Here is a 25,525-nt window from a genome sequence, read left to right on the forward strand (position 1 = left end):
TACTATGAAAACAGAAAAAGGGAAATGGAGGATTGATGAATGATGATTGTAAAGTTTGATATGAAAAAAGCTTTTGACAGCAAGGAATGGGCCCATCTTCTTAAAATTTTCTATCTTCTTGGTTTTCATCCCAAGTGGATACGCTAGATTGTTCAGTGTATTTCTACTGTCACTTTCTCTATCATTCGTAATGGCTCCCCTTATGGAACATTTCAGCCAAGTAGAGGGCTGAGGTAAGGTGACCCATTAACACCTTTCCTTTTTTTGATTGGTTCTGAATTTCTCTCAAGACTTTTGTTTAAACAAGAGTCTTCTAAGAATACTCGTGGGATCAGAATTAGTAGAAGAGGCCATGCTATCTGCCATCTTCTAGTTGTTGATGATTAGGAGTGTGCAGCGGTTCGGTAGGCGGTTAAATCGGCTAAGTCGGTTCGGTTAACCGACTTGGTCGGTTAAGTCGGTTAATTCACCGACATTTAACCGACAAGAAATATTTTCGAAGTTTTCGGTTAATGCGTCAGTTTACGGTCGGTTAATCGGTTTAGGTCAATATTATGCCTTAAAATAGGCCTTTTGGTCCTTAATTTGGGTCTCATTTTTTAATGGGTCAAAATAATTTTAAAAATAATTTTAAGGCCTTTATTTGTCGGTATTTGCTAGTAGCCCAAGCTGTCCAGCAGGCCAGCACCACTACACCACTAGTCCATGGTCCACCACAAGCCAATGCCAATGACCCATTCAAAATTTCAAATGAAAATGAAAATTATTGAATATTCTTATACCTTGTCAACCTTGAGTCATTTTTACATAATTTTTTTAAAAATAATAATAATAATAATAATAATAATAATAATACATAAAAACAGAAAAAAAAAAAAAAAAAAAAAAAATACTAGAAAAGTGGAAAACACAACATAATTACATAAAAAATCCATTTCAGCAAAAAATAAAATGGAATGGAGAGGGGTTAGGTAATGAGAAAGCGATGAATATATTTTTTTTTATTATTATTATTATTATTTAAAAATAAAAAAAAAAAAAAAAAAAAAAAAAAAAGAAGAAGAAGAAGAATTGAAACGACGTCGTTTCGGTTAGGCGGTTCGGTTAACTGGTCGGTTAATTGTCGGTTCGGGTCGATTCGGTAATTCGGTTAACCGCCTACCGAACCGACCAGTTTTCGGTTAAAAGATTCTCTTCTGACTACTGAACCGAATTTTGTCGGTTAAGTCGATAGGCGGTCGATGCCGGTTCGGTTGCAGCCGGTAGGCGGTAATCGGTTAATCTGCACACCCCTACTGATGATGTTATGATATGCTATAGAGCAAATGCTAAAGAAGCTAGGGCTATCTTATCTTGCCTTAATACTTGCTCTATTGACTCAGGGCAACAAGTCAATGTTACCAAATCTGCTATTTGTTAGAAATAAAGACGTGGGAACTACATAAATTAATGAAAGCAAAATAAAAAACTATATAAAAAATCATTGCACTCTTGGACAATAAGGCAAATATTAATCTATCTCTTAGACAAATATTGTCTCTCACTTATACAATAAGTTTTGCAATAGGGAATACAACAATTTTGTCCCCATGATACAATACTGCACAAATGCAGTGTGCAAATTGCAAATTCTAAACACTACAAATAAGAAATTCTGTAACAGCAAAGAGTGAAGAAAAAAGATACTTTCAAATATGCCGAAAAATATATTTTATAAATTACAAAGGCAGTTTATTATAGTTTCTGATTATTGAAAGAGCAGTTAAATATTAAAAAAAACATGACAGTTAGAATAGCAAGAGCTAAGTGCATCTAAAGCGACTATGCGACACGCATGCGGCCAGTGCTTAGCACTAGGTGACACAACTAGCATGTGTGTAGCCAAAATCTAATCTAGTATAAGAGTAAGGGACAAAAAATATAGGGAAAGTTGAAATATTGAAATCGGGGGGAAACTGAAATTTTCATAAAATAATTTTCAACAATATTCATTAGAGTAGAAACATTAACTCTAGAATTTAGCAAGAGGTGGATGAGATTCTTCAGGTTAAAAAGATGCTTCCTGCTGTCAAATATCTTGGGATGCCCCTCTTTATCCAACATAGTAAGAAGCAGACTTTTGAAGACATCAAATCCAGGGTTCTTGCAGGAGTTTCAGCCTTTCGGGTTGGAAAGCAAATACTCTTTCACAGGCCAGCAAGAACCCACTTTGATTAAATCTGTTGCTTCTACCCTCCCAACTTATACAATGTCTACTAAGCAGATTCTGGTGGGTTTTTTTGGATGGTAAAAAGATAAATCTAACTAATTTAGCTTGGAGTAGAATCTGCAGTCCAAAGTGGATTGGAGATTTAGGGATCAGATCAATGATTAGCCAAAATAGGGCTCTTTTAGCCAAGTTAGAATGGAGAATTCTGAGAAATGATGATGCCCCTTGGATCACTTGTCTTAAGCAAAAATATCTCTCAAATACAGATTTACTTAATGCCTCTTCTTCTCCACAAGCTTCTTGGCTTTTGAAGGGCATTATTAATAATAATCAGCTTGTGAGAAAAGGAGCCTGTTATATGGTTGGCAATGGAGAGCTGATAAATATATGGAATGATCCATGAATTCCATGAATTCTAGGTTTTAAATCAAGTGCTAGTCCACATATTCACTCTCTTCCCTAGCTTAAAGTGGCAGATCTGATCAATAATGATAGAAGTTGGAATCTAGATAAATTAAAGATGTTATTTGACTCCAATTCTATCAATTATATTCAAAACATGCATCTTAGTTTGCAGCCATCTCCAGAAAGCTGAGTTTGGACAGCTTCACCTTCTGGAAGTTTTTACTGTAAAATCTGGCCATGAGCTACAAGTTAATCAAAATCAGAATCATCTTGGCCCTCTTTCCGCTGTGGAATGGAAGAATCTTTGGAGTCTTAGAGCCTGTTTAGGATTGTGTTGGAAAATAGAGTTTTTGTCAAAAAAAAAAAAAAAAAAAAGTTCTACTACTGAAAAGATGTTTAGCTGTTTTGTAACTACATGTCAAGTGCTTTTTGGTTGTTACTGATATTTGGTAACAAAACTAGAAAAGTGCTTTTACTTGCAAAAATGACATGTAATTTTGTTTTCTATTTTATATAAAAATGGTTAATGTGAACTTCTTTTTTCTTTTCTTTTTTTTATAGATAATTAGAGAACTTACATAACTAAAGCCATATCAAACCAATGGCTCAAACAACAATAAGAAACATAAACTAAAACAAATACATAGTACTAATTACAAAAAAGATCAAGGTAGATCTTTACCACTAACTATTCGGATCGAAGGGATAGGGGGCGGAGAGATGGGAATGCTGCCACTTGTTACCTTGGTTACGGCCCAATGTGCTACATAATGAGCACAGAAGTTTGCACTTCTATAGATTTTCCTAGCAGACCAGGAACAATCGGGAGGTATAGATTCAATAGTAGAAGAGATTCGCCAATCTTGAGTAAAGGATGGATCTTGAAGAGCCAAAATAACAATTAGAGAATCACCTTCAATAATAAAATGATTGAGACGAAGTGAGATAGCCAAGGAAACCGCCAACCTTGCTGCTAATGCCTCTCCCATATTTTGATGACAAGGTTGACTGACTTGAGTAACTTGTTGAATGATTTGTCCGTTGTGATTTCTACTGATAGCTGCTTGTAAAGAGAAAGAATCCTTTATCGTCGTATCAAAATTAATCTTGAAAATGGATGGAGGTGGAGGAATCCATTTTTCATCCACTGAATTTGTTGGAACTGATTTCCAAGCTACTAAATGTTTCATAGAGACCTTGTTAACATTTCTGGAAAGTTGGAGAGCATCAAAAGCAATATCGTCATGAAAAGCTTTATTACGGGGAAAACCAGAGAAGATCACATGCCACAGTAGCAAAAATTTGAAAATAATGATGATCAGTTTTTGGAATATTAAGAACCAACCCAGGAGAAATGATGGCTTTGATCCAATTTAATATATTTAGAAAATATAGCACTATTGAATCCAGAGGCCAAGGTGAGAGTTTCCATATGACACGAGCATAAAAACACTTAAGGAACAAGTCATGTATTGAATCTTCACCATCCTTACAAAGAGGACAACGAGAATCTTGAGCAACATGTGAAAATATGGAGCTAATACGATCCCGAGTAGGAAGAATGTTCCAAGCAATTTTCCAAATAAATAATCTTAATTGATCATTAAGATTTAGTTTCCACAAACTTTTCCAAAAGGTAGAAGAAGTACCAGGCAAAGAAGTAATGGTTGAACGATTCTTCTGGATAGTAAGGTGAGCCAAGTTTGTCGTAAACTTCCCAAATGTAGAAAAGGTCCATAAGAACTTCTGATGAGTTGACAAAGAAATATGAATTTTTGCAATCTCACAAATTAATGGAGCATCAAAAACATAAGATAGAGCTTGCAGATTCCATTTATTAGTTCCTGGGATAATGAAATCCGAAATAAGAACAGTTGGGAGATTTCAATTATTAGGAAATCGTGGTTTAGGCACAAATCCAGGTATAGTGGGAACCCAAGAAGTTGTCCAAACAAGAAAATCAAAATTGATGGAAACTTGAAGACAAGAACCCATAGAGATTAAAGAACGACTTTTTTGTATTCCTTTCCACAACCAATAAGCTAAACTAGGAGAAGGAGAAGACAAGAAATCTCCATACATGATGTATTTATCCTGAACATATTTCACCCAAGTACTGTCAAAATTATTGAGAATCTTCCATCCCAGTTTTGCAATAAGTGCCAAATTTGTCAATTTCATATCATGAATATCCAAACCTCCTTGAGAATGAGGCATACAAATAGAGCCCCAAGATTTAAGAGATAAATTATGCAATTTACCCTTGGGGAAATCCCACCAAAAATTCTTGAATTGACGATCCAAAATATCACAAACCGAATCAGGCAATACAAAATTGCTCATAGCATATGAAGGAATAGTAGCCGCACAAGCTTTTATAAGAATCGTTTTGCCTGCTTAGGAAAGAGTTTTTACTCGCCATCCTTCAATTTTGTTAAGAACCTTATCCAATATACTGAAAAGCCTCCATTTTAGATTTACCAATTATAAAGGGAAGCCTTAGATAATAGGAAGCCGAAGAGGTGAGCTTATAAGGAAAAATACCTTTGATACTATTGATTGTTGAAGAAGAGGTTTTTTTACTAAATAAGACTGAAGATTTCTCAACATTCACTTGTTGTCCTGACCAGGAACAATAAAGATCCAAACAAGATTTGATGGTTGCAGCTTCAGAGGATGTAGCCTTTGCAAAAATTATTAGATCATCAGCAAACAAAAGATGTGTAATTGTTGGACAATCTTTTGCAATTTTGATTCCTTTTAGCAGTCCAATGGATTCCTGATGATGGAATAGTCTGGATAACACTTCAGTGCCAAGAATAAATAAAAATGGAGATAGATGATCGCCATGTCGAAGTCCACGAGAAGGGGTAAAAAAACCAAAGGGGGAACTATTGATAAGAATAGAGAAGGAAGTAGAAGAGATACAGACTCTGATCCAGTTAATCCAAACTGGATGAAATCCCAGTTTAGCCATAATAGCTAATAAAAAACCCCACTCCATTCGGTCAAAAGCCTTCTCCATATCAATTTTGACAGCCATAAGACCCCCACGGCCTTTTTTGGATTTGAGTGAATGAAGCAGCTTCTGTGCTAGAATTGAATTATCCTAAATTGTTCGGGAAGGAACAAAGGCCAATTGATTAGGAGAAATAAAATGATATAAAAGACCTTTAAACCTATTTGCCAGAATCTTGGAAATAATCTTATAGATTATATTGCATAGACTAATTGGTCTGAAATGATTGACCGAAAAAGGTCCCAATCTCTTAGGAATGAGAGCAATAAAAGTATGATTTTGCTCTTTCAAAAGTTGATTTCTTTTGAAAAAATCCCAGACACAATTTAGACTACTCCCTTAATGATACTCCAATATTTCTGGTAAAAGAGTGTAGTAAACCCATCAGGACCTGGAGCTTTGGTAGCCTCAATACTTGAAAGAGCTTTATAAATTTCCTTCTCCAAAGGAATTGAACAAAGAGTAATATTTTCCTCCTCTGAAACAGTAGAATCAAAGAGATTCAACAAATCATCGGTCACAATAGGTGAAGAGGAAGAGAATAGCTCCTTAAAATGGCGACTTAAACAATTGCCTATATTTCTTCTGTCAGATACCCAAGCACCGGAAAACAATTTTAAAAAATCAATAGCATTACGTCTTCGCTTAATCAATGTAGATACATGAAAATATTTAGTATTCAAATCCTTACAAGTAAGCCATGTATCACGGGATTTACTTTTCCAAAGAATTTCTTCCTGGAGAAGAAGCGAATCAAGCTCAAACTTAAGATTAAGTTCATTCAAATGCAACTGAATGGTAAAACTTGATTTCTGTATATCATCAATATGTTGAGTAACCAAGTTAATTTTTTTCTTAATGTTCCCAAATGAAAGAGAATTCCAAATTTTTAGAGCATATTTCACAGATTTCAATTTCTTTGCTAAGATAAAAGCAGAAGAACCATTGACAAAAGAATCCCAAGCTGCACAAATTACCGAATAGGATTTTGGATGTTTAGTCCAAAATTCCTCAAACCTAAAAGGTATAGGTAAATGTGAAAGTGGTGTTGCAGTATTGAGAATGAGAAGATTATGATCAAAATTTGTTGCTGCCAGATGACAAATTGAAAATTGTGGAAAAAGACTAATCCACTGAGTTGATGCAACACCCCTATCAAGACATTGTTTAATCAAATGCCTCCCTTCCCTATGATTAGACCATGTGAATGGATTCCCAGCATAACTCAAATCAACCATACCACATTCATTCATAAATGCATGGAAAAAATCATTAGAAGAACTAGCAAATGGTAATCCTCCCATTTTTTCAGATTGGTCCAGAATCATGTTAAAATCTCCCAAACAAAGCCATGGTCCAGAATATTTATCCCCAATGGACATAATTTCATCCCAAAATTGAGCTTGAGAAGAATAATATGGGCAACCATAAATACAAGCAACCAACCAAGGATGATGTGAGGGATCCGAATAACACCAAGCAGAAATATTATACATATTAGTAGCAAAACATTCAAGTTCAACACCATGACGCCATGTAAGCAAGAGACCTCCTTTGGTACCAACTGGAGGAACATGAACCATAAAAAAAAAAAAATTAAAAAAAAAAAAAAAAAAAAAAAAAAAAAAAAAAACCAAGTATGTTCATAATTATACATGCAATAGAAGGATTGGTTTTTGTTTCAGATAGAAATATAACATTAGGACTATGTTTACGAATCTTGACTCTTAAGCTTTGGGTTGCAGAGACATGAGACAACCCTCTGCAATTCCAAGCTAAAAGTTTTATTTTTGGGGAGAAGAACCAGATTGGTTCTCCCCCTTTTCTACTGTGTTGGATCCACAAATATTTGAATTAGGAGCTTTACTCAAACCCTGATTAAACAGTCTTGTTCCCCTATTTGAACGATAATATTTTCGGATGGGTGAGAGAGATGCTTCCATATCAACTTCCATACTAGTAGGAGGAACACCATAAGGAGAGTGAACCGGTTCTGTTGCTACTGTAGACTGAGCGGGTGGCACTTTAATAGATGGAGGTACTGAACCATAGCATCGAGTAGGAACATCCATAGAATATTGCAAAGCAGTAAGAGACAAAGCTGCCATTTCCATTTTTGTAGGTTTGGAGGCTTTTTGTTTTTTCAATTCAAACAAAGTCAACTCATCAAGATCAATCAAAGGCCTTTTAAGGGATACTGGCAGTGTTGATGGTGGTTTGACTGGTGAAGGTGGCGGAGCAGGTGGTGGGGAAGATGGACTTTGAGACCTGGTATAGTATGGATGAAATCTAGTAAGTTTATTCGGACTAGATGATTTATGGGGATTTGGCTTATTGAATCCAGCACCGGTAGGTGGAATTGGAGATGTAATCTGGAATGGTTTAGGACGATGATCAATAGCTTTATCAAGGTGGGCAATCTGTGAAGGAATAAAGCTAGATGAGATAAGGCTTGGTCCCTTAGCATGGTCTTGATTAGGTGGGCTTGGCAAATGAGGGTTTTGGCCCAATAGAAATGAATCAGATGGAGGGTGGATTTGGAATGGTTTTGGGCCATGTGTAGGTAAAGGAGGTGATGGTGTGTGAGCCCATGTGGATAGGAAATCCATGAAACGGGCCAGATGCTTAAGGTTTGGGCTTTCTAAAATTGGAAAATCCAGATTATGCCCTTTAGATATTTCTTGAATATTAGTGATAAGAGAATCCAAAACAGAGGGTGTATTATGGGGATAGCAACTAGAATACTCAGCAACCGGCAGAATATAATGATGTTTTACTTGAGTTGTAGGACACGTGTCTATCATGGGTGCTTTGCCTTTATCTCGAACAGAGGAAACAGATGAAGTACTCTGATTGTCAAGTATTATACTGAAGCTAGCAGACGTGGCATGATCTGATATGCCCGAAGCTTGACTGATAGATTTGGAATGCAGAGGAAAGGACCCAACTCTTCGAGTATTTGACTGAGATATTTCCATAGAATCATCCAGGGGTTGTGACAAGTGTGGAACTAACAGTTCTCGTTGAAAAGGAACCAACTGCAACCGAGTTGACTCACCATAGCTAAAGCTTGAGTTAACTTTCGAACGAGATTAAGCCTGACCATCAGAGGAGACCCCAGAGTCTGAATCATCCTTAGCATGAGGAAAAACCATTTGTGGACCATTGGAAGGCAAAGCATACAAAGACAAACTATACTTGGCCAATGGAAAAGGGATTTGGGTTGTGGACAACCAAGCCTTTTATGACCAATAAGACCACACAGGGTATAATAATCACACAGTCGCTCATAACGAAATCTAAACCAAAGAGGATCACATCCTTCACAAGCTAAATTAAATCCCAGAATAAGAGATTTAGAAGTATTAATTCCTACCTGAACACGGAGAAATGGTCTACAAACAATACCAGGACTATCCAAATTGTAACGATCCACCCCCAATGACACAATATTGTCCGCTTTTGGCTCCCCAAACCAGACTTCCCAGGAGGTCACCCATCCTAGGATTACTCTCGCAGAAGCACGCTTAACTGCGGAGTTCTGATAGGTTCATAACCATCACGGCTTTAAAACGCGTTGTGTCATGAAGGGTGCATTTATACATATAAGCACATCCTCATTCCCAGGCAATGTGGGACGTCACAATCACCCCCTCTTTGGACCCAGCATCCCCGCTGGCGTCCCTAATTGGCTTGTGCACGCTCCCACCATCTCAGGCTGGGCAATGGCTTTGATACTATTTGTAACGATCCACCCCCAATAACACAATATTGTCTGCTTTTGGCTCCCCAAACCAGACTTCCCAGGAAGTCACCCATCATGGGATTACTCTCGCAGAAGCACGCTTAACTGCGGAGTTCTGATAGGTTCATAATCATCACAGCTTTAAAACGCGTTGTGTCATGAAGGGTGCATTTATACATATAAGCACATCCTCATTCCCAGGCGATGTGGGACGTCACACAAATTATCAAGATTCAACAGACTTCCCAATCCTTTCCCGATCATAACCGCATTCTTGATCGTCATGTTTTGGTGTGGAAGACCATGGATTTGGATCCAAAAAGGATAGTGAGTGAGCTCCATCTCAGCAATGGCCAGCTTCGGTGACCATAAACGTAGAAGCAGAAAAGAACCCCGAACATTCCAAGGACCCTCATTTAGAATCTTCTCCACATGTTCTAGATTTGAAATACCCAACAGAAATTTATTAGGAGCAAGAGTTTCAACAGCCAAGGGGGTTGCAAAACTCCATAAAGTAGCCAGAGTTTCTCGAATGGCCTGGGTGTTGATGGGTTTGGGTGAAAGGATTTTCCCAATGAGTGCAAAAGCCTCCTGAGGAGGAGGCGGTTCTTCAATGACTTCATGTTTCGGAAACTCATGAGGAAACTCAAACCCAAGAGCTTCTGTTTTGTCAATTAAATCTTGCAGAGATTCAGGAGATGTCATGGTAGTGATGAAGAAACAAGAGGTGGAAAGAAGAAGATGGATGGGAAGGATAAAGAAGGTTAAACGAAAAATAAAGAGACAGAGTCTCTGGTTTCTATCCCAGAGAGGAGAGAGAAGAGAGCCCAAAGGAGAGCCGAAGTTTTTAAGTTGTATCTTACAAAATTAATGTGAACTTTTTTAGTTTTTAATTATTTAATTTCATACTTTGAACTTGAATGTCCAATATTTTGTCTTTTATGCGCCTTAAAATATTTGTCCATAATAAAAAGAGTGATAATTCAAAAAGTCAAAACCTATCTATAACAAAACGTCAACATGCATTTTCTTTCTTTCTTTCTTGTACCGATATATAACAAAACGTCAAAACCTTTATAGGCTCTAAGCTATAAATAATCTTTCAATACAAAACCAAAATAATAACACGAAAAAAAGAAAAAGAAAGAACAAACAGCCAAAAGTAACATCACAACACTCACTTCAAAGTATTTGGCGCATAAAAAAGAGCTACATTCAAATAAATCCTTAAAACATTAAAATTTTAAAAAATAACTTCATGTAAGGGATATAATATAGGGTGCGTTTGGGATTGCTATTTCGTAGAGAAAAAGTACAATTTTAAACCAAATCGCAAAGAAATGAACCGTTTGGAAACTGTGTTTTTAAAAAATTGTGATTTGAAAACGCAAAAAAGTGCTTATTCAAATCGCAGGCAATAGGGTGCTTTTTTGAAAACGCAATATTTTAAAAGGCTAACTTGCGATTTTAAAGGTCAAACTACGATTTTGCCAAACACTTAACTGCGTTTTTAAAAATCACTTTTTTAAATCACACATTTTAAAATCGCTATTTTTAAATCGCACTTTTTGAAATCGCAAACCCAAACAAGCCCATAATAAGCCTTTAATGGGTTAATTAGGTTAGTGGGCCTTTTATCTAATGGGCTTTTGTTTGTAAATAAGTTAGTTCGGCTAGGCTTTTTTACTTTGTAATTTTGTTAAGGTGTTGGGTCTTATTGTAAGTAAGATAGAGAGTGAAGTAGGGAGCATATAAAGATATGGCAGAAGGCTCTAGAAGTGATGAGATGGCAGAATGCTCTAGAAGAATTAGTTGGCACCATTCTGTTATAAGACCCAACGGGTAAAGAATGAGGATATGAAAAAGAATATTGAAGAGAACAGTTTTCTGGATTGTTTTGGCCTCTAGAAGTGCCATTGTTGGAGAGTTTAGGCATCTCGAAATGCCTGAAGTAAATTCATAATACATCAGTGGATCATTAGAAGATTAGCAATATGATTACAATTAATATTCATATAAGTTTTATTGGATGTTTTTGATTGTTGAATGCTTGACTCGTCTTGGCACCATGTCTCTCCAGAACCCTCGTCTCTCTCTCTCTCTCTCTCTCTCAACCACAAAACCCATTAAAAGAACAAAATCGAAAAACAAAGTTGAAAGAGAAGTCGGACTTACCACTCAGTGATTGTCACACCAGTTCTCAAATTCATAGCTATTATAAACACAAAGGACGGGACTCTCTTGAACTCCCAAATTGGCGACTATCGAATTTTCATAAGAGGAGGGTGTGGGAAAAGATGTATATATAGTGGTATTGTTGGGCTTGTTTGGTAAGTAATTGGGTTGGGGAATATTTGTGTATTATATAATAAAAAATTATTGATGTAATATAAAATTTGAGAATGTTTTATAGAAAAGTGAAAAAGTTTTGTTTTGTAGTGGATTTTTTTATTTGAATAGTAATAAAAAATTATTAATGTGATATAAAAATTGTAAAAAAGTTAGAATGTTTTTTATTTGATATTTTTGAAAAAAGTGAAAAGAAATATAGGGAGAATAAAAATAGTTTGCCAAACTAGCCCGTTGTAATTATGTTAATTTGTATGAATATTTTTGCCAATGTGAGATTTTCATTAAACATAAAATACGTCTCGCATTTTTCCTTCGAAAGTGTGTTTTATAGATAGCATCATTTTCTAGCTTTTGGCAAAACGTGGTTTTTGGGATTTTTAGACCCTCAATAGCAATTGAATTTTGTTTACCAGATTGACACTTTTTTCTTGAAACGGACTTTATGAGTGTTATACGCACTTTTAGGCTCCTCAAACACACACCCAAACAAACTCTTAAACCTTCTGGGAACATATATTTATACAATACACATTACACAACTTTTACACAACACACTCACATGTGATGGGACCCATGTGAGGGGGACCTACCCCATATGAGTGTGTTGTGTAAAAGTTATGTAATGTGTGTTGTGTGAGGATCATATTCCTAAACTTCTACATAGATGAAAGCATTTTTAATTTTTTTTAGAACATGTAGCATGTGCTACTATACATTGTTTAAAAGGCCCGAAAGTATACATCTTGAGAAAAAGGTACAAGACCCCTACACTCTAAGCCAGAAGGATCTGACTTAAAAAACAACTTCCAGAGCAGAAATACCAAATTTTACCAGAATTACATTTGAGCCTCTCTTACATTAAGCTCACTCTCAAATAAAAGATGGCCGATCTAGCAATTAGCCAACAGAAATTCCAATAAAATTTGAGCAATACCCAGACAAACTGTACCGGAGAAAACAAGAGGAATACACAACACAAAGCAGAAAAAACCTAAAAAAAGGTTGCCGGCAATAGAGGTAGAAATGGATTCCGCCAGAGAGCGGCGCGTGGAGGACACGCGCCGTCACCGATCCCACCAAGCCGTAGATCAACCACCGTAGACCTCAACCAGCACCGTGCGCGGCCAATGAAAGCGGGGCGTGGCCGTCACACTCGTCAAAGAGCAAAAGGCTCTATGGCGCGTGCAGGCCACGTGCCGGACACCGACAACCGACGTGGCCTGAGCTTCCGGCTGCTAGAGCGGACAAAGACGAAGAGCACGATTGAGGGGCGCGTGTCTTGAAAAAAGTATCGAAGTTGTGTAGATTTGGCTCCAAATTTGAAGATGAAAAACTGGAAAAATCGGCCAAACAACCACCGTTAAAGACACAATCACCGCCACACCTCCAGGCTGGATCACCTAGATTTGAGCTTTCCTGCCAGAAATAAAAGAAAGAAAAAGAAAAACACAAATATAAACCACTATAGCCTAACAAAGCTAGGGGAACAAAAGCTCCCCTGCCCTAATGGCTAGAAGAAATCTAGCCTCCACTGAGAGAAGCTCAGGGAGGAAACAAAAAAACACCTTAGTCTAGGAAGACTAAGGGCCAAGACAAGAGCCGGGGGGAGGGACCCCCGGCAGCGACGAGCTCTCCTTTTTTCCTTGCTTCTTCTCTCTCTCTCTCTCTCAATTCATTAAGGACCTAGATTAAAGCAATTTATTTGGAAAGTTGCTTGGAATATCCTCCCAACCAGAGACAAAGTAGCTAGATTTTCCACTTCTACTATTGTGGAGGATGAGGTGTGGTTATGTCCTCTTTGTAATTCAAAGTTGGAGACTGCAAATCATATTTTCTTGGGACGTGATATTGCAAGGATTATATGGAGACATTCCAATTGGCCTTTAAATGTTGAAGCTTTTGTTAATTTGCATACATCTAGTTGGATCAAGGCTATAATTACTCCTAAATTCTTAGCTATCCCTAAAAAAGAGATCGACAATTTTCAGATCCTAACTCTATTCCTACGGATAAAAATTTGGCTTTTTAGAAACCAAAAAGTGCATATTCTTCTTCTGAATTTTAAAAGGTATAAGACATGTTAACTCTCATTTTCAAGCTTGGGATGGTTTAAATGCTGAAAGTCATCTTTGGAAGGCTCCTTTTACATGCACTTTAAAAGCAAATTTGACGTTGTTATTAGAGCAAAGTTCTCTGTGGCTTCGGCTGATGTTTGCAATGATACTGGTCAAATTTTAGCTGCTGGCTCCTTGAAGATAAACTGTACTGTGGTTAATGTTGCTGAGGCAACTGCAACACTTGTAGCAACTAAATTGGCCATATCTTTGGGTGCCAACAAGCTCATTCTAGAGGGAGACTCTCTTGTTACTATCATGGCTCTTAAAAAGCATTGTAGATTGGAGGATTGCTCCTATAATCAGAGACACTCTTCTTCTTCTATCTCAGATTCCTGTTTGTAAAGTGTTAAAAGGATAAATCTCAGCTCACAATAGCTACTCCTTTCATGCATGACAGCTGCCCATCGTCCATGTTTTATGCCAGTCAACACCTCTCAACAGCAGCCCATCCTCCCATGACTTGCGCCGACTGAGACCCATGTTTTATGTAAAGAAGTAGCAGCTCAAGTCTCTTCATTTTTTCCTTCTTTGTAGTTACCTGTACCTCTGTATGAAAAGCCTTCTGTCTTTGTTGCTTTAGTTATCTAAACTCATTGAAAAAGAATCTCTGCGTCTTTGGCTATAAATAAGAACGACTACTCTGCTTTTGGTAGGTTAACCAAACAGAGCTTCTCAAAATCTTACAGAAAGTGGAAATTTCAGGGCTCACTTAGTGGCTAAATGGGCAGCTACTCAAGGTTCTTTTGGGTTTTATCCTTATAATTCTCATCTTCTCTCTTTTTTCTCTTTTCTATCTGCTTGCCTGTAATCCTTTTCCCTTTTCCTGTATCCTGTAATCCTTTTCCCTTTTCCTGTATTGACTAGGAAAAAAGAAAGAAAAAGGACTTCCTTTTGAAGATGTGGATCATCCAAATGATAACCAACCTCCTCCCCCATTCTGAATCCAAAACAAGTTTCACTTTTCACATAAGAAATACCAAATGCATTCAGAGAAGAAGAGGCAACCCAAAATCTTCCACGCCTTGTCCACAAAAGCTACACCGAACCTGTGGAATGATGCCAAGAGAATGCAACTTTTGTTCAACACTCTGTCTGCCTTGGAATAGCTAACCAGAATACCATGACATGCCCAGCAGCCCAGTAATAACTCTGTTGTGTCACACTATTCTAAACCAATCCACAACAGTGTCTCACTACTCACCATGTTATGCTCAAAATCAATTGGCGTACCTCTCTTTAATTCCAACCAGTCCATGCATTGATGTATTAATTCCAAGCCAATTTTCTGCTTCATGTTCTAGAATTTTCTTTGGCGAGCTTTGGGAGGCATGGCTTGAGAGCTCAAAATAATGCCCTAATGGGCTTCTTGTGCTCTTCCTGCAATATAAGAGTAGGGTATTAGCGTAACATATCTAATCCACAAATAGATGCAAAGCTAGTGAAGTTAAATACCAAAATGACTAAGAAGTGTATCATAATATGCAATGACACATTTTCGCTAAAGGTTAATCTATAAGTCAAACTTTAATAATTTAATTATAATTTTTAGCACTAAAGGCCATCTCAAACAAAAAGTAATGACGAGTAACGAATTACAAAAGACAGAAACCGTCGTCACTTTCTCTTGCTGGGCCAGAATCCTAATATCACTCCAAACAGCAGCTTTCCTGTAGGGTTATGTCTAGAAAAGTAATACTTCGATTTATATATGTAAGTTATGTTTGATCATATTTGAAGGTTTAACATGTAGAAAATTATAAAACTGAAGATATCAAAGAAAGGGTGTCATTGAGAAATATAATATTATCACTGTTATACTGGTATTCTTATTTGGCTCTACAATATGTGGTAGCCGTTCAAGCTTCAATCCTTGCCCGTTTTGCTTTCAAAGGGTGATACAGCAAAGGTCTCATATACTTCCCAGGTGAAGCACAAACCAATTCTCATAAGTCTTTTTCTGCATTAATATTAGTGTGCGATCTAAAAAATCAGACAGAACCTTTTCCATACAAAAGTAAAAAAAAAAAAAAAAAATTCTGATTCTATGAGAAGGATGCTCCTTTGCAATAATCAAACAGACTAGGAAACTTAAGATTCTATGTAGTTTCTATTGTAAATATTTTTAAATTGGATAACACAAGCACTATTTGAGGGGAGTTCTATTTCCAACGCATCTTTTTAACTTCAACACAAATATTTTGATAAGTAAGAAAACTTTATATATAAGCGTAAGGCGCTCCTAAGTACACGGGAAGTATACACAAGAAAAGCCAAAGCTAACCCATAAAAAGAAAAGCCCAAACAAATCCATAAGGACCAACCCTAAAACCCGCATGCAGCACCCACAACACAACTTCAACACAAATATTGGTATCTCATATCAGTATGACCATCAAAAAGCATCTCAATAATTCAACAGAGGCAACCCTATGAATTTTGAGAGTGGCATCATGCTCGTTGTCATATATCAATAGTTTTGTACTGGCATGTCAGAAAAATACTAAAATAGTAGGTGCAAACCTCTTCAACTCCTAAAAAGAAAGCACCAAGCTGATGAAGATGATGATGATGATGGAATTTCAGTGGACGCTACCTCGATTTCCAGATCAGGGATGTGCATGATCATCGACCAATCTCCATCTTTGACTTTGCTCCATCTGTGAGGGACATCCTCGTATAGAAAAATGTTGAGAGTGAGGGTGAAAGACAATCCTCTGGCAAGGCCTGGAGTCCAGGGCAGTCCCCAACATAAAGAAACTTAGTTAATGAGTTTCTTCTTAGCCTTTCAGCTTAAGGGCAATTGATAATTTTTACTTCTAGGAGAAAGGCTGAAGAACTCAGTTAATGAGTTTCTTCTTAGCCATCATCATAGGCAAATCTGACTCTTCTTCATGCCAGTGCTTTAGAACAGGATTGTCAACAACAAGTTTAATGTTTGTCCGTTGGGCTAATGGAATAGCATCCCATGATTCACAGTTTTTGATCTACAGAACTTCTAGCATAGGAAAGAAGCAGGGCAACATCCTGAGCTTGGTGCAGTCAATGATCTTTAGCCTTTGGAGGGATGGGTAACACGCCTCTGAACATTCCTCTAACTCCAGAACATTTTAAAGGCAGAGTACTGCAAGTTTGGGTTTCTTGCCAACAGATAAGATTTTGGATCTTATGCAATGATTCAAGGAAATAGTGACCAAATTTCCTAAGAAATCCATTTTATTAAATCTGTCCAGATTTAATAGATTTGCTTTATCTTGTTACCCTATTATCTAGGCCAGTTTATCTTGTTATCTACTAGTACAAGTTGTATAGCTTTAGGAAGTTGTATAGCTGTAGGTTTACATCTCTGATGATTTGTTATAGTTCTACTAAAGTACTTCTCTAGTGGTTAACGTAAGGCTTGTACAATCCTGTTAAAGGACTAACTCTTTTATGTATAAAATAGCATCACTGACCTACGGTTGAAGTAGGCAGCATTATCAAAATATCTCTAAATCCTATATGATAAACTGGCCGAGATAATAGGATAACAAGATAAAGCAAATCTATTAAATCTGGACAGATTTATCTTTGTCAGATGATAAACATATATCTGGTCTAATACATTTCTCATCAGAGTTGGGATTTCCTTTTTTTTTTTTTTTAATTTTGATGAGTATCGAAGTTGGGAAATTTGATTCTCCTATAGTGACAAATGAGGAGCTCTTTGACATTTAAGGGAGGTTGTAGGTCTTCAACTACCTCGTTTTCAGCTGCTTCATCTTTCAATTGACATCTCCAATGCACCATTTGTATTCCAGTTTCTGTACCAGTTCTTTGTCTTTCAGTTTAGCCTCTCCAGGATTCAATGCATTCTTAAGCTTTGTGATGTTCAGTGTTCCCATAAGATACAACCATGTTCTTGAGTTCCTCAATTCCATGTCCAGGAATGTGGCCAACTTGAAAACTATGCAAATTGTGCAGACTGGTTAATTGTCCCATTATTGGTGGCAACATGGAGATCTTGTTCCAGAACATTTCATCCAGCTCCAGATGTCTCAGGTTTGACTAAAGCTCCAAGCTTGCTGGGCAATTTGAAAAGCCAAGGGCAACCTAAGAGTTTCAATGTCTCCAAGATATAGAGGCTGAATATCGATTTTGGTAGCTTTCTTATTTCAGTTTTTGATAGGTCAAGGTAGTGCAACTGCTTCAAATTTTCAATTGATTTTGAAGGAGTTGTAAATATCTAAGTGAATAGAATATTTTGTCAGGGCCTGACTGTAGGCTTTCAAGTGTTTAAAAGGCAATAAAAGCATGCGTAGCTTCTTTGATCTTCCAATTATCTCCAGAGCATGCTCCTCAACTGGGAAAAAAAAAACCAGATGCATAATGAAATTCTTTAAGGATACCACTTGATTTCTTATCCTTAACTCAGCAACAATGGGGAATGGAAACTGACTGTGGCAAGTCATGAATAAGATCATCCATCCAATATTTTGTCTTGTCATCACTTGAGCATTCAAAGAAGAACCTCTTTAGACTTTAGCAAATCATCAAAATATCTTGCTTCCTATAGCTTCTGTACTCTTGTTCTCAATAGGCTCAATATAGGCTTCTGCCATCCATAAGTTGATCAATTCACTATTATCAAATACGCCTTCAGAAATAAGGAATAGTATACAAAGCATTGCTTCAGATTAAAAGATAAAATGATCATAACTCAACTCACGAGCAGGAAAAATTGTTTCGCTTTTAGATTTGGAATTCGATTCTTCATCTAGTTCCTTCATGAACATTCTTGAACATCAACAGTGTAATGTAAAAGACCTCCTATTTGTTTAACCCACCAAAGGAAAGCCTTTGTTACTTATTTAAAATTTCTGCACCATATTCTTCTAGATCTTCATGTGCACTGGCCATCAAACCACCTTCTTTAAATTCAAATTCAAACAATGATCAAGATTCATTATCATCAAAACATGTCAGACTAAAGAGGCTCAGAAAAATAAAAATGGGAGATGATAGGGAGATTTTGCACCCATAACATCCAAAATCTTTGAGACTCGACTAGTCACCAAAAGCCTACTTCCCTTGGCCCCTCAACTTAAAAATGGTTTCAAGTTGCTGCCATTCTAGATGTTATCAGTCTATTTATCATCTAAAACAAGTGAAAATCTCTTTTCGATAAGTAAACGAAAACAAGTAAAAGTCTCTTACAAGCCAAGATATCTACAACACGGGTTTGTAGTTGATCCTATGAGAAAAAGTTGATAACATGATTATTCTGAGATAGTATCATCTCTTTGAAAATCTGGGTTAAATAAAACATGTCTGTGACAGAAACCCTAAATCTATTTTGAGGTATGTAGCTATCCTGTCATCTGCATAGACAAGATCTGAATAGACAAGTTGAGCAAGAGAAGTTTTACCACACTCCCATTTCTTTCTCCCTGCTAACAACTAAATTGCAAGAGGTTAGCTTGCATTTTCAGGCCTAGGCATCCCTTTATCAGGATGGAACTTGTATTTCTCTTTCAAAAACTTATCTAGCCTTGCTATAATTTCTTATCCTACACTATTTGTGATGTTGAAAGAGATAGTTATATGCACTAAAAGAAGAAGGAAGGAATTCATGTACCTGCTTCTTCATCTTCCACTGATAATATACCATTGTCGTACAAGAGTCCCACAAATCCTGTGCATCATAGCTGCTACTCTAAGCTTTCCAAGAAAATCCCTCGGCAAGTAATAATTAAGGAATTCTACGGATTTTCTTCAACATCTTCAAGCCAATCCCTCAAACACACTAGCTGATTTAAGTACATATTGTTTTGTAAAAAAACTATTTGATCCCTTCTTTCATCTTAAAGGTCCTCTTAAAAATAGAAATAATAAAGGGTAAATAATAAGTAATGAGAAAAGAAAAATAAAATAGAGAAAAGGAAATGAGGGGCTTTTGGTAGAATGTTCAGATTAAAAAAAAAAAAAAATCTAAGAAACTTGGGGACCAAGTTTGGTCCCCCTGTCTCTATAAAGGTGGGGGGGGGGGGGGGGGAGAGGAGAGAGAGTGAGAGAGAGACAAGGGACTGACCGGGGGCTAGAATTTTTCTCCAAGGTGAGTTCTTTTATCTTCAATTTATTGGGTGCTTGATTTCCTTTGAAAAATGGTATTTGGTTGCTCTCTTTATAGGGAATTCAATGGGTTACGATTTTATTGGGGATTTGAGGGCCTTTTGTTTCGGTTGAATGGGTCCTAAATAAATATGCATATGTATATGTATGTGTTTGAATTTACAGAGCATGTTTTATTCAAGTACATTGCCATATATTATCTACTAGAAACTATATTGAATGATATTAGTATGTACACAGACGTGTTTTGGTGTCTTGAGAAAAGATAGAAAAGTCTCTCTTTTTTAAATCTACATTGGTGTTCACCTCAAAAGCACTTACAAGAAAAATAGGGTTGCATTAGTGTTTTCAATCTATAAAAAGAGAGAGGATTTGTATCAAACAAAAATGGCTCACATTACACAGATTATTGAAGGTTTTTATTTGCTAAGCCATGGACACATAAGTTGCACCTTGTAAATTTTACAGCTATTGTTGCACCGGAGGCAGATGAACCAGAAGGGCATGTCCAGTATGACCCGTAGAACTGTGAGGGGTCATGACTTTTGGGAGACTCGAGATGAGGGCATATCTTTTGAAGATTTAAGGTTTAAGTTTAGTGGGCCTATGTGCCGATCTTGTTATTGTATAGTTTTTAAGACTCTGGAACAATACTAAGATGTGTATATTGAACTAAGTTGTATATAAATATCAGTATGAATGAAAGTTTAAGTTATTTATAGTGCTCTGGTGTTTCAAAAGGTGAGTTTATGGTTTCAAAAAAAAGAATGTATAACACAATTTCCACTGCGTTGTTTCTCAAAAATAGTAGTAGCGACATGTACATATTGCAAATAATGTCTTTATTCAGGTGGGGCATTACAACATCCTTCTTAGCACCACAACATGAATGACCACATTATACACAATATTACAATTAAAAATATGTTATATAATAAACAAAATAGTTTAAAAATTAAAAATGTAGTATATTATAAACAAAATAGTTGTACATACCTCCAAAGTGAAGTCAAGCTTGCTTCAATATCTTGTTAACATAAAGATTTGTTTTGATACGTTAAGGTTACTGCTTCAATAGAACAAGACAGTCCTTGAATAGCTCCAAACTGCCTGCACTAGCACCATAAACTGAGATTAATCCAATATCAAAAGCTACTGTCCCCAAACTCTTAAAAATTAGATGCAGATTCTATTAAGAAATTACCTATCAAGATTTTAGAATACAGTCTTGTCGATTCAGATCGATCCTCAAGGGCATCTATTTACAATAGGTTCATCACTCTGATGTCCAGCAGGTGTGATTGAAATATGCTCTAATGAAGGAGATGATAAGGATTTGGAGATTATCTCATTAAAGGGAATATTAGCGTGCAGTATAGTCCACCACACTTGTCAGGCCAAACCAAAGGTGATTTCCTTGTATGTTTAAAAGAACGAGATGAGGCATTCAAATTTTACCACTTCTCTACATCATTGAGGCTTTGGATGAGTCATTAGACTTGTAGTCCTCAATCAAGGCCTGAATGATATGTGAAGCCTCAGAAGTCCTTCCTTGGGGTAGGTATTGGTTTAATTTATGCAAGTATTTGGCAGCAGTTTGGAGCTCCTTTTCAGTCAAATTACAGGAGATAATGGCATTCCATTCATTTGATCTTCCTTCCAAGCAAATACCATGTAGCAGGGCAGCAAAAGAAACAGAATCTAGAAGGAACCCCTTACTGATCATCTTATCATGCAACTGCAAAGCAGTTTTAACCATCCCATGTTGACAAAGGCAAATGATAATAGAATTATATGCCGCAGTTATTTGCACCCATCCATCTGATGTCATCTTTCCAAAAAAATCCAGAAACATAGACTTCTCATTCTCCTGAAGGCCATTGCTTTCCTTGGGAATTTCACTGAGTGCAGTATTTGCAAACCCATTTACAAGATAATGAAAAGTAACATCATTAGGAATGCACTTCATCATCAGCATCAGCTCAAAAAAGGAGGCCGCTTTTGCAAGTTTACACGCTTTACAAAAGCTCCCAATAAGTATACTGTATGTGACAACATTAGGCTCCAAACCACAAGATTGCATCTCTCTGAAAGTTTTTTCAGCTCTATCGGAATCTCCCTTGCTGCAAAACCCATTGATGAGGGAGGTGTATGTAACCACATTTGGCTTGCACCTCTCTTTCACCATCAGCCCAAACATCTTCAGTGCACCATCCAAGTCATGCTGCTTTACGTACCCATCAATAAGTGTGGTATAGGTAAAGACATCTGGAGCATGACGTCCTTTCCTCATTCTAAGGATGCATGACAATGCATCCTTCATCATTCCAAATTTGCAGAAACCTTTAATCATGGCATTGTAACCCACAACACCAGGGTCTATATCCTTTTCATTGGCGAGCTCAAAGAGTTTCTTTGCCTCCTCAATTTCACCATTTCTGATGAACCCATCCACCAAAGTGGCATAAACGAATTCATCAGGTTGCACATTTTGGTCAAGCATCTCGGCAAGCAGCCGCTTGGCAGCAGGAAGCCTGCCTTTCTTGCAGAGTCCACTCATCAAGACATTGTAAATGCCAGCATCAGGTAGTACTCCCCTTTCCATCATTTTGTCTCGCATTGTCAATGCAACGTCAACTTCCCTGGCAACAATAAGTCCATGGATGAGAGCTCCATAAGAAACCAGATCAGGTTTGTGTCCTGCTTCCATCATCTTAATAAGCAAATCTGAGGCCCTGAAGTATTCCCCTTGTCTGCAATAAACATGTATAAGAGGAGTATAACTAAACTTGTTTGGCATTAATCCCCTTTTCATTGCCTGCTCCAGAAATTTATCAGCTTCCTTAACCTTCCCCTCTCTACATGAACCATTAATCAAAGTATTGTAGGTTATAATATCCGGCTCACAACCACTCTTAATCATCCTCCTCATCGTCTCCACCACTTCAACTGCACAACCATGCTTATACTGAGCATCAATTATAGTATTATATACTTGAACACTGATATTCAAACCCCTCTCTTTCATTTCTACCAAAAGTCGATCAATCGCTTCAAATTTCCCTTTCTTGCAAAATCCATTGATCATGGCCCCGTAAGTTTCCAAGGTAGGCAAGAACCCTTTCAATTTCAACTTCTTAAAAAGCCCATCGGCACTTTCAACATCACCTCTCTTGCAATACCCGTCAATGAGTGTATTGTAAAACACAACATCCGGCACGCAACCCTTCCCCCACCTATCTTCAATCAACTTCCAACCTTCCTTGACCTTCCCTTCCTTACACAAACTCCCAACCATAATGCAAGTACTAAAATTATCCACACAGGAATTCTCAAGCATTTCATCATACACCCGGCACGCGATTTCAGCTCTCCGATGCTTCGCAAGGACACTAAGCAAAGAATTACACGCGAAAAGACCCGGCACGCAATTATGCATTTCACCCACGATATGATAAAATTCAAGAGCCTTATCTACCAACCCAGAATCCGCATACGCGTGAATTAAAGCGCTCAATGCTTCACGGGTCGGCTTTAGTTCTTCAAGTTTCATACTCTTCAACACCAATTCAATCTCCGAAAATATTTTAAACCTCGCCAAAAGCTTCAAAAGCGAAGAATACGCAGACCCATCAAACGAACAACCATACGGCCGCTTTGAGGCCCAATCGAAGAACTTCAAACCCAATTCTACATCATTTATTCGGTCTAAAACGTGATGGGCAATGTCCGAAACAAGGACTTGGGATTCGGAGAAATGGGATTCGAGGGACTGCTCCCATTGTTCATGGGTTTCGAGGATTCGGATGGTGTCTTGGACTAGTTTGATAGAGGGCCTGAAGAGAAAGGGTGAAGAAGACGACGAAGTGGGTTTGGGGTTGTGAAGGGGTTTGATGCGAGAGAGAAGGGTTTTAGACATGGGAGAGGAGCTGAGAGTGTGGTTGAGTTTTGGAGTTTGGGGGTTTGAGGGTTTTGGTGCTCTTCTTGGGAGATTGCTCGCGCAAACAGCCGCTAGATTTGAAAGTAAATGTACTGTTCAGTTCACTGTTAAAAAAACAAAAAAAAAAACGTAGCTCGCCTCTTTAGTATCTTTAATCGGGGAGAAGAAGGGAGGAAATGTGTAATTGACTAATGCTAAATACTATATCATTAACTCACTGTTTGGGATGTAAACGGGATTAGCTACTTGTGAACTTATTTGAAATGAACTTGACTAAACTCAACTCGTGCTCAAATCAATTATTAAATAAGCGGTTCATAAATACAAAATTATGTTCGATAATTAAACGATACAAACTCGTACAAACTCGATTCGACTTAATTAATGTTCGTGAACCCGCTCGTATTAGGATCGACTCAATTATTAAGGCTCGACTCGTATATTTTTATTAATATATATAGTTTATTATTTTTTTTAATTTTTTTTAAGTTATATAGTTTATTTAACCTACAATATAAATATATATTGTTTATATGTTATATAATGTAATATTAATTTTTAAATGAGTTCACCCCTCTTTTTTGTATGTTAAATAAATTATGTAACTTACAACAAACTCAGCCGAACCGAGCTTAATTTTTAAAACTCGTAATGAACTTGAACTCAACTCGAGCTTGTGATAAATGAGCTCGGCTCAAGTTCGTTCATCCAAACTCGACTCATTTACAGCCCTACAGTCACAGTACATCCTATGATGGATTCAACTCTTGAATTAGTATTTGTTAAAAAAAAAAATTAACAAAAAAAATAATAATTAAGAGTTAATGGATATTGTCATAATATATAGCATTATTTTTATTTATTTACTTAACAGTGGATCGCGAGAAATAATAGACAGGAGACGTTTGATCGTCCCCTGTCCGTCATTTAATATTAAAAAATATATTTTTTTTTTCATTTATCCTTTATGCATTTTTTCATTTTTTTAATAAAATATATTTTTTAATTATTAAATGATGGACGGGGGACGGTCAAACGTCCCCCGTCTATCATTTCTCGTTGATCACATCTAAGAAAGTCTTACAATAGAATGGACATACCTAATCCTCTCTCTTGGGACTGTTTCTCTCTATCACAGCCAAGAGGAGAGTGGTTTTAGTCCCTGGCATCCTTTGCTGCTAGGAGATTATAGTCGCTCTGGGCGGGTCAAGATTTTGTCTTGATCAAGCCAGAGATGGAGGAGTTAGTTGAAAAGTTAGGGGAAGGTATGAGATTATCGGAGGGTGAGAAGGCGAGTATAGTGATCACAGAGGATGATACGGCTGATCAAAGACTACGAAACGGGCGGTGTCTGATTGGGAGAATAATGTCCGACAGAAGAGTCCAAAAGGAGGCTTTTAAGGCCTTTATGGCTCGGCTATGGAAAACTACAGGGAGAGTGGTCTTCAAGGAACTAGAGGACAATTTTTGGCTTTTAGAGTTCTCCTCAGAAGCGGACAAAAAGAGGGTCCAAGAGGGATGCCCGTGGCTGTTTGACAGAAACATCCTGGTCCTCAGAGAAGTGGAAGAAAGTACCCCGCCAACCCAAATGGACTTTTCCAAGTCCCCGTGTTGGATCCAGGTTAGAGAT

At 37.2% G+C, this 25,525-nt stretch overlaps 1 protein-coding gene across 6 annotated transcripts; it reads right to left on the bottom strand.

Moving 5' to 3' along the window:
• Positions 1-3,250: 3,250 nt before the first annotated feature.
• Positions 3,251-23,997, bottom strand: LOC133864899 (pentatricopeptide repeat-containing protein At1g52620). Of its 6 annotated transcripts, XM_062301338.1 has the most exons (6): positions 21,160-23,997; positions 20,952-21,065; positions 19,462-19,633; positions 16,441-18,513; positions 3,528-3,823; positions 3,251-3,418 (listed from the first exon to the last, which is right to left on the bottom strand). In XM_062301338.1, the coding sequence occupies exon 1, from the start codon at positions 23,872-23,874 to the stop codon at positions 21,421-21,423; it is 2,454 nt and encodes an 817-aa protein (XP_062157322.1). In that variant the 5' UTR covers positions 23,875-23,997; the 3' UTR covers positions 3,251-3,418; positions 3,528-3,823; positions 16,441-18,513; positions 19,462-19,633; positions 20,952-21,065; positions 21,160-21,420. The 6 variants fall into 6 exon arrangements, with proteins under 6 accessions (XP_062157322.1, XP_062157324.1, XP_062157323.1 ...); XM_062301339.1 differs by lacking the exons at positions 3,251-3,418; positions 3,528-3,823 and adding an exon at positions 13,802-15,224; XM_062301334.1 differs by lacking the exons at positions 3,251-3,418; positions 3,528-3,823 and adding an exon at positions 13,802-15,224 and having other exon boundaries at positions 16,368-18,513.
• Positions 23,998-25,525: the final 1,528 nt, after the last annotated feature.

The sequence above is a fragment of the Alnus glutinosa genome, chromosome 3 (assembly GCF_958979055.1).
Source record: "Alnus glutinosa chromosome 3, dhAlnGlut1.1, whole genome shotgun sequence".
Lineage (NCBI taxonomy): Eukaryota > Viridiplantae > Streptophyta > Magnoliopsida > Fagales > Betulaceae > Alnus > Alnus glutinosa.

What these genes read in the sequence shown, in the direction of transcription:
- LOC133864899 (XM_062301338.1), bottom strand. Translation starts at nt 23,874, where the DNA reads ATGTCTAAAACCCTTCTCTCTCGCATCAAACCCCTTCACAACCCCAAA.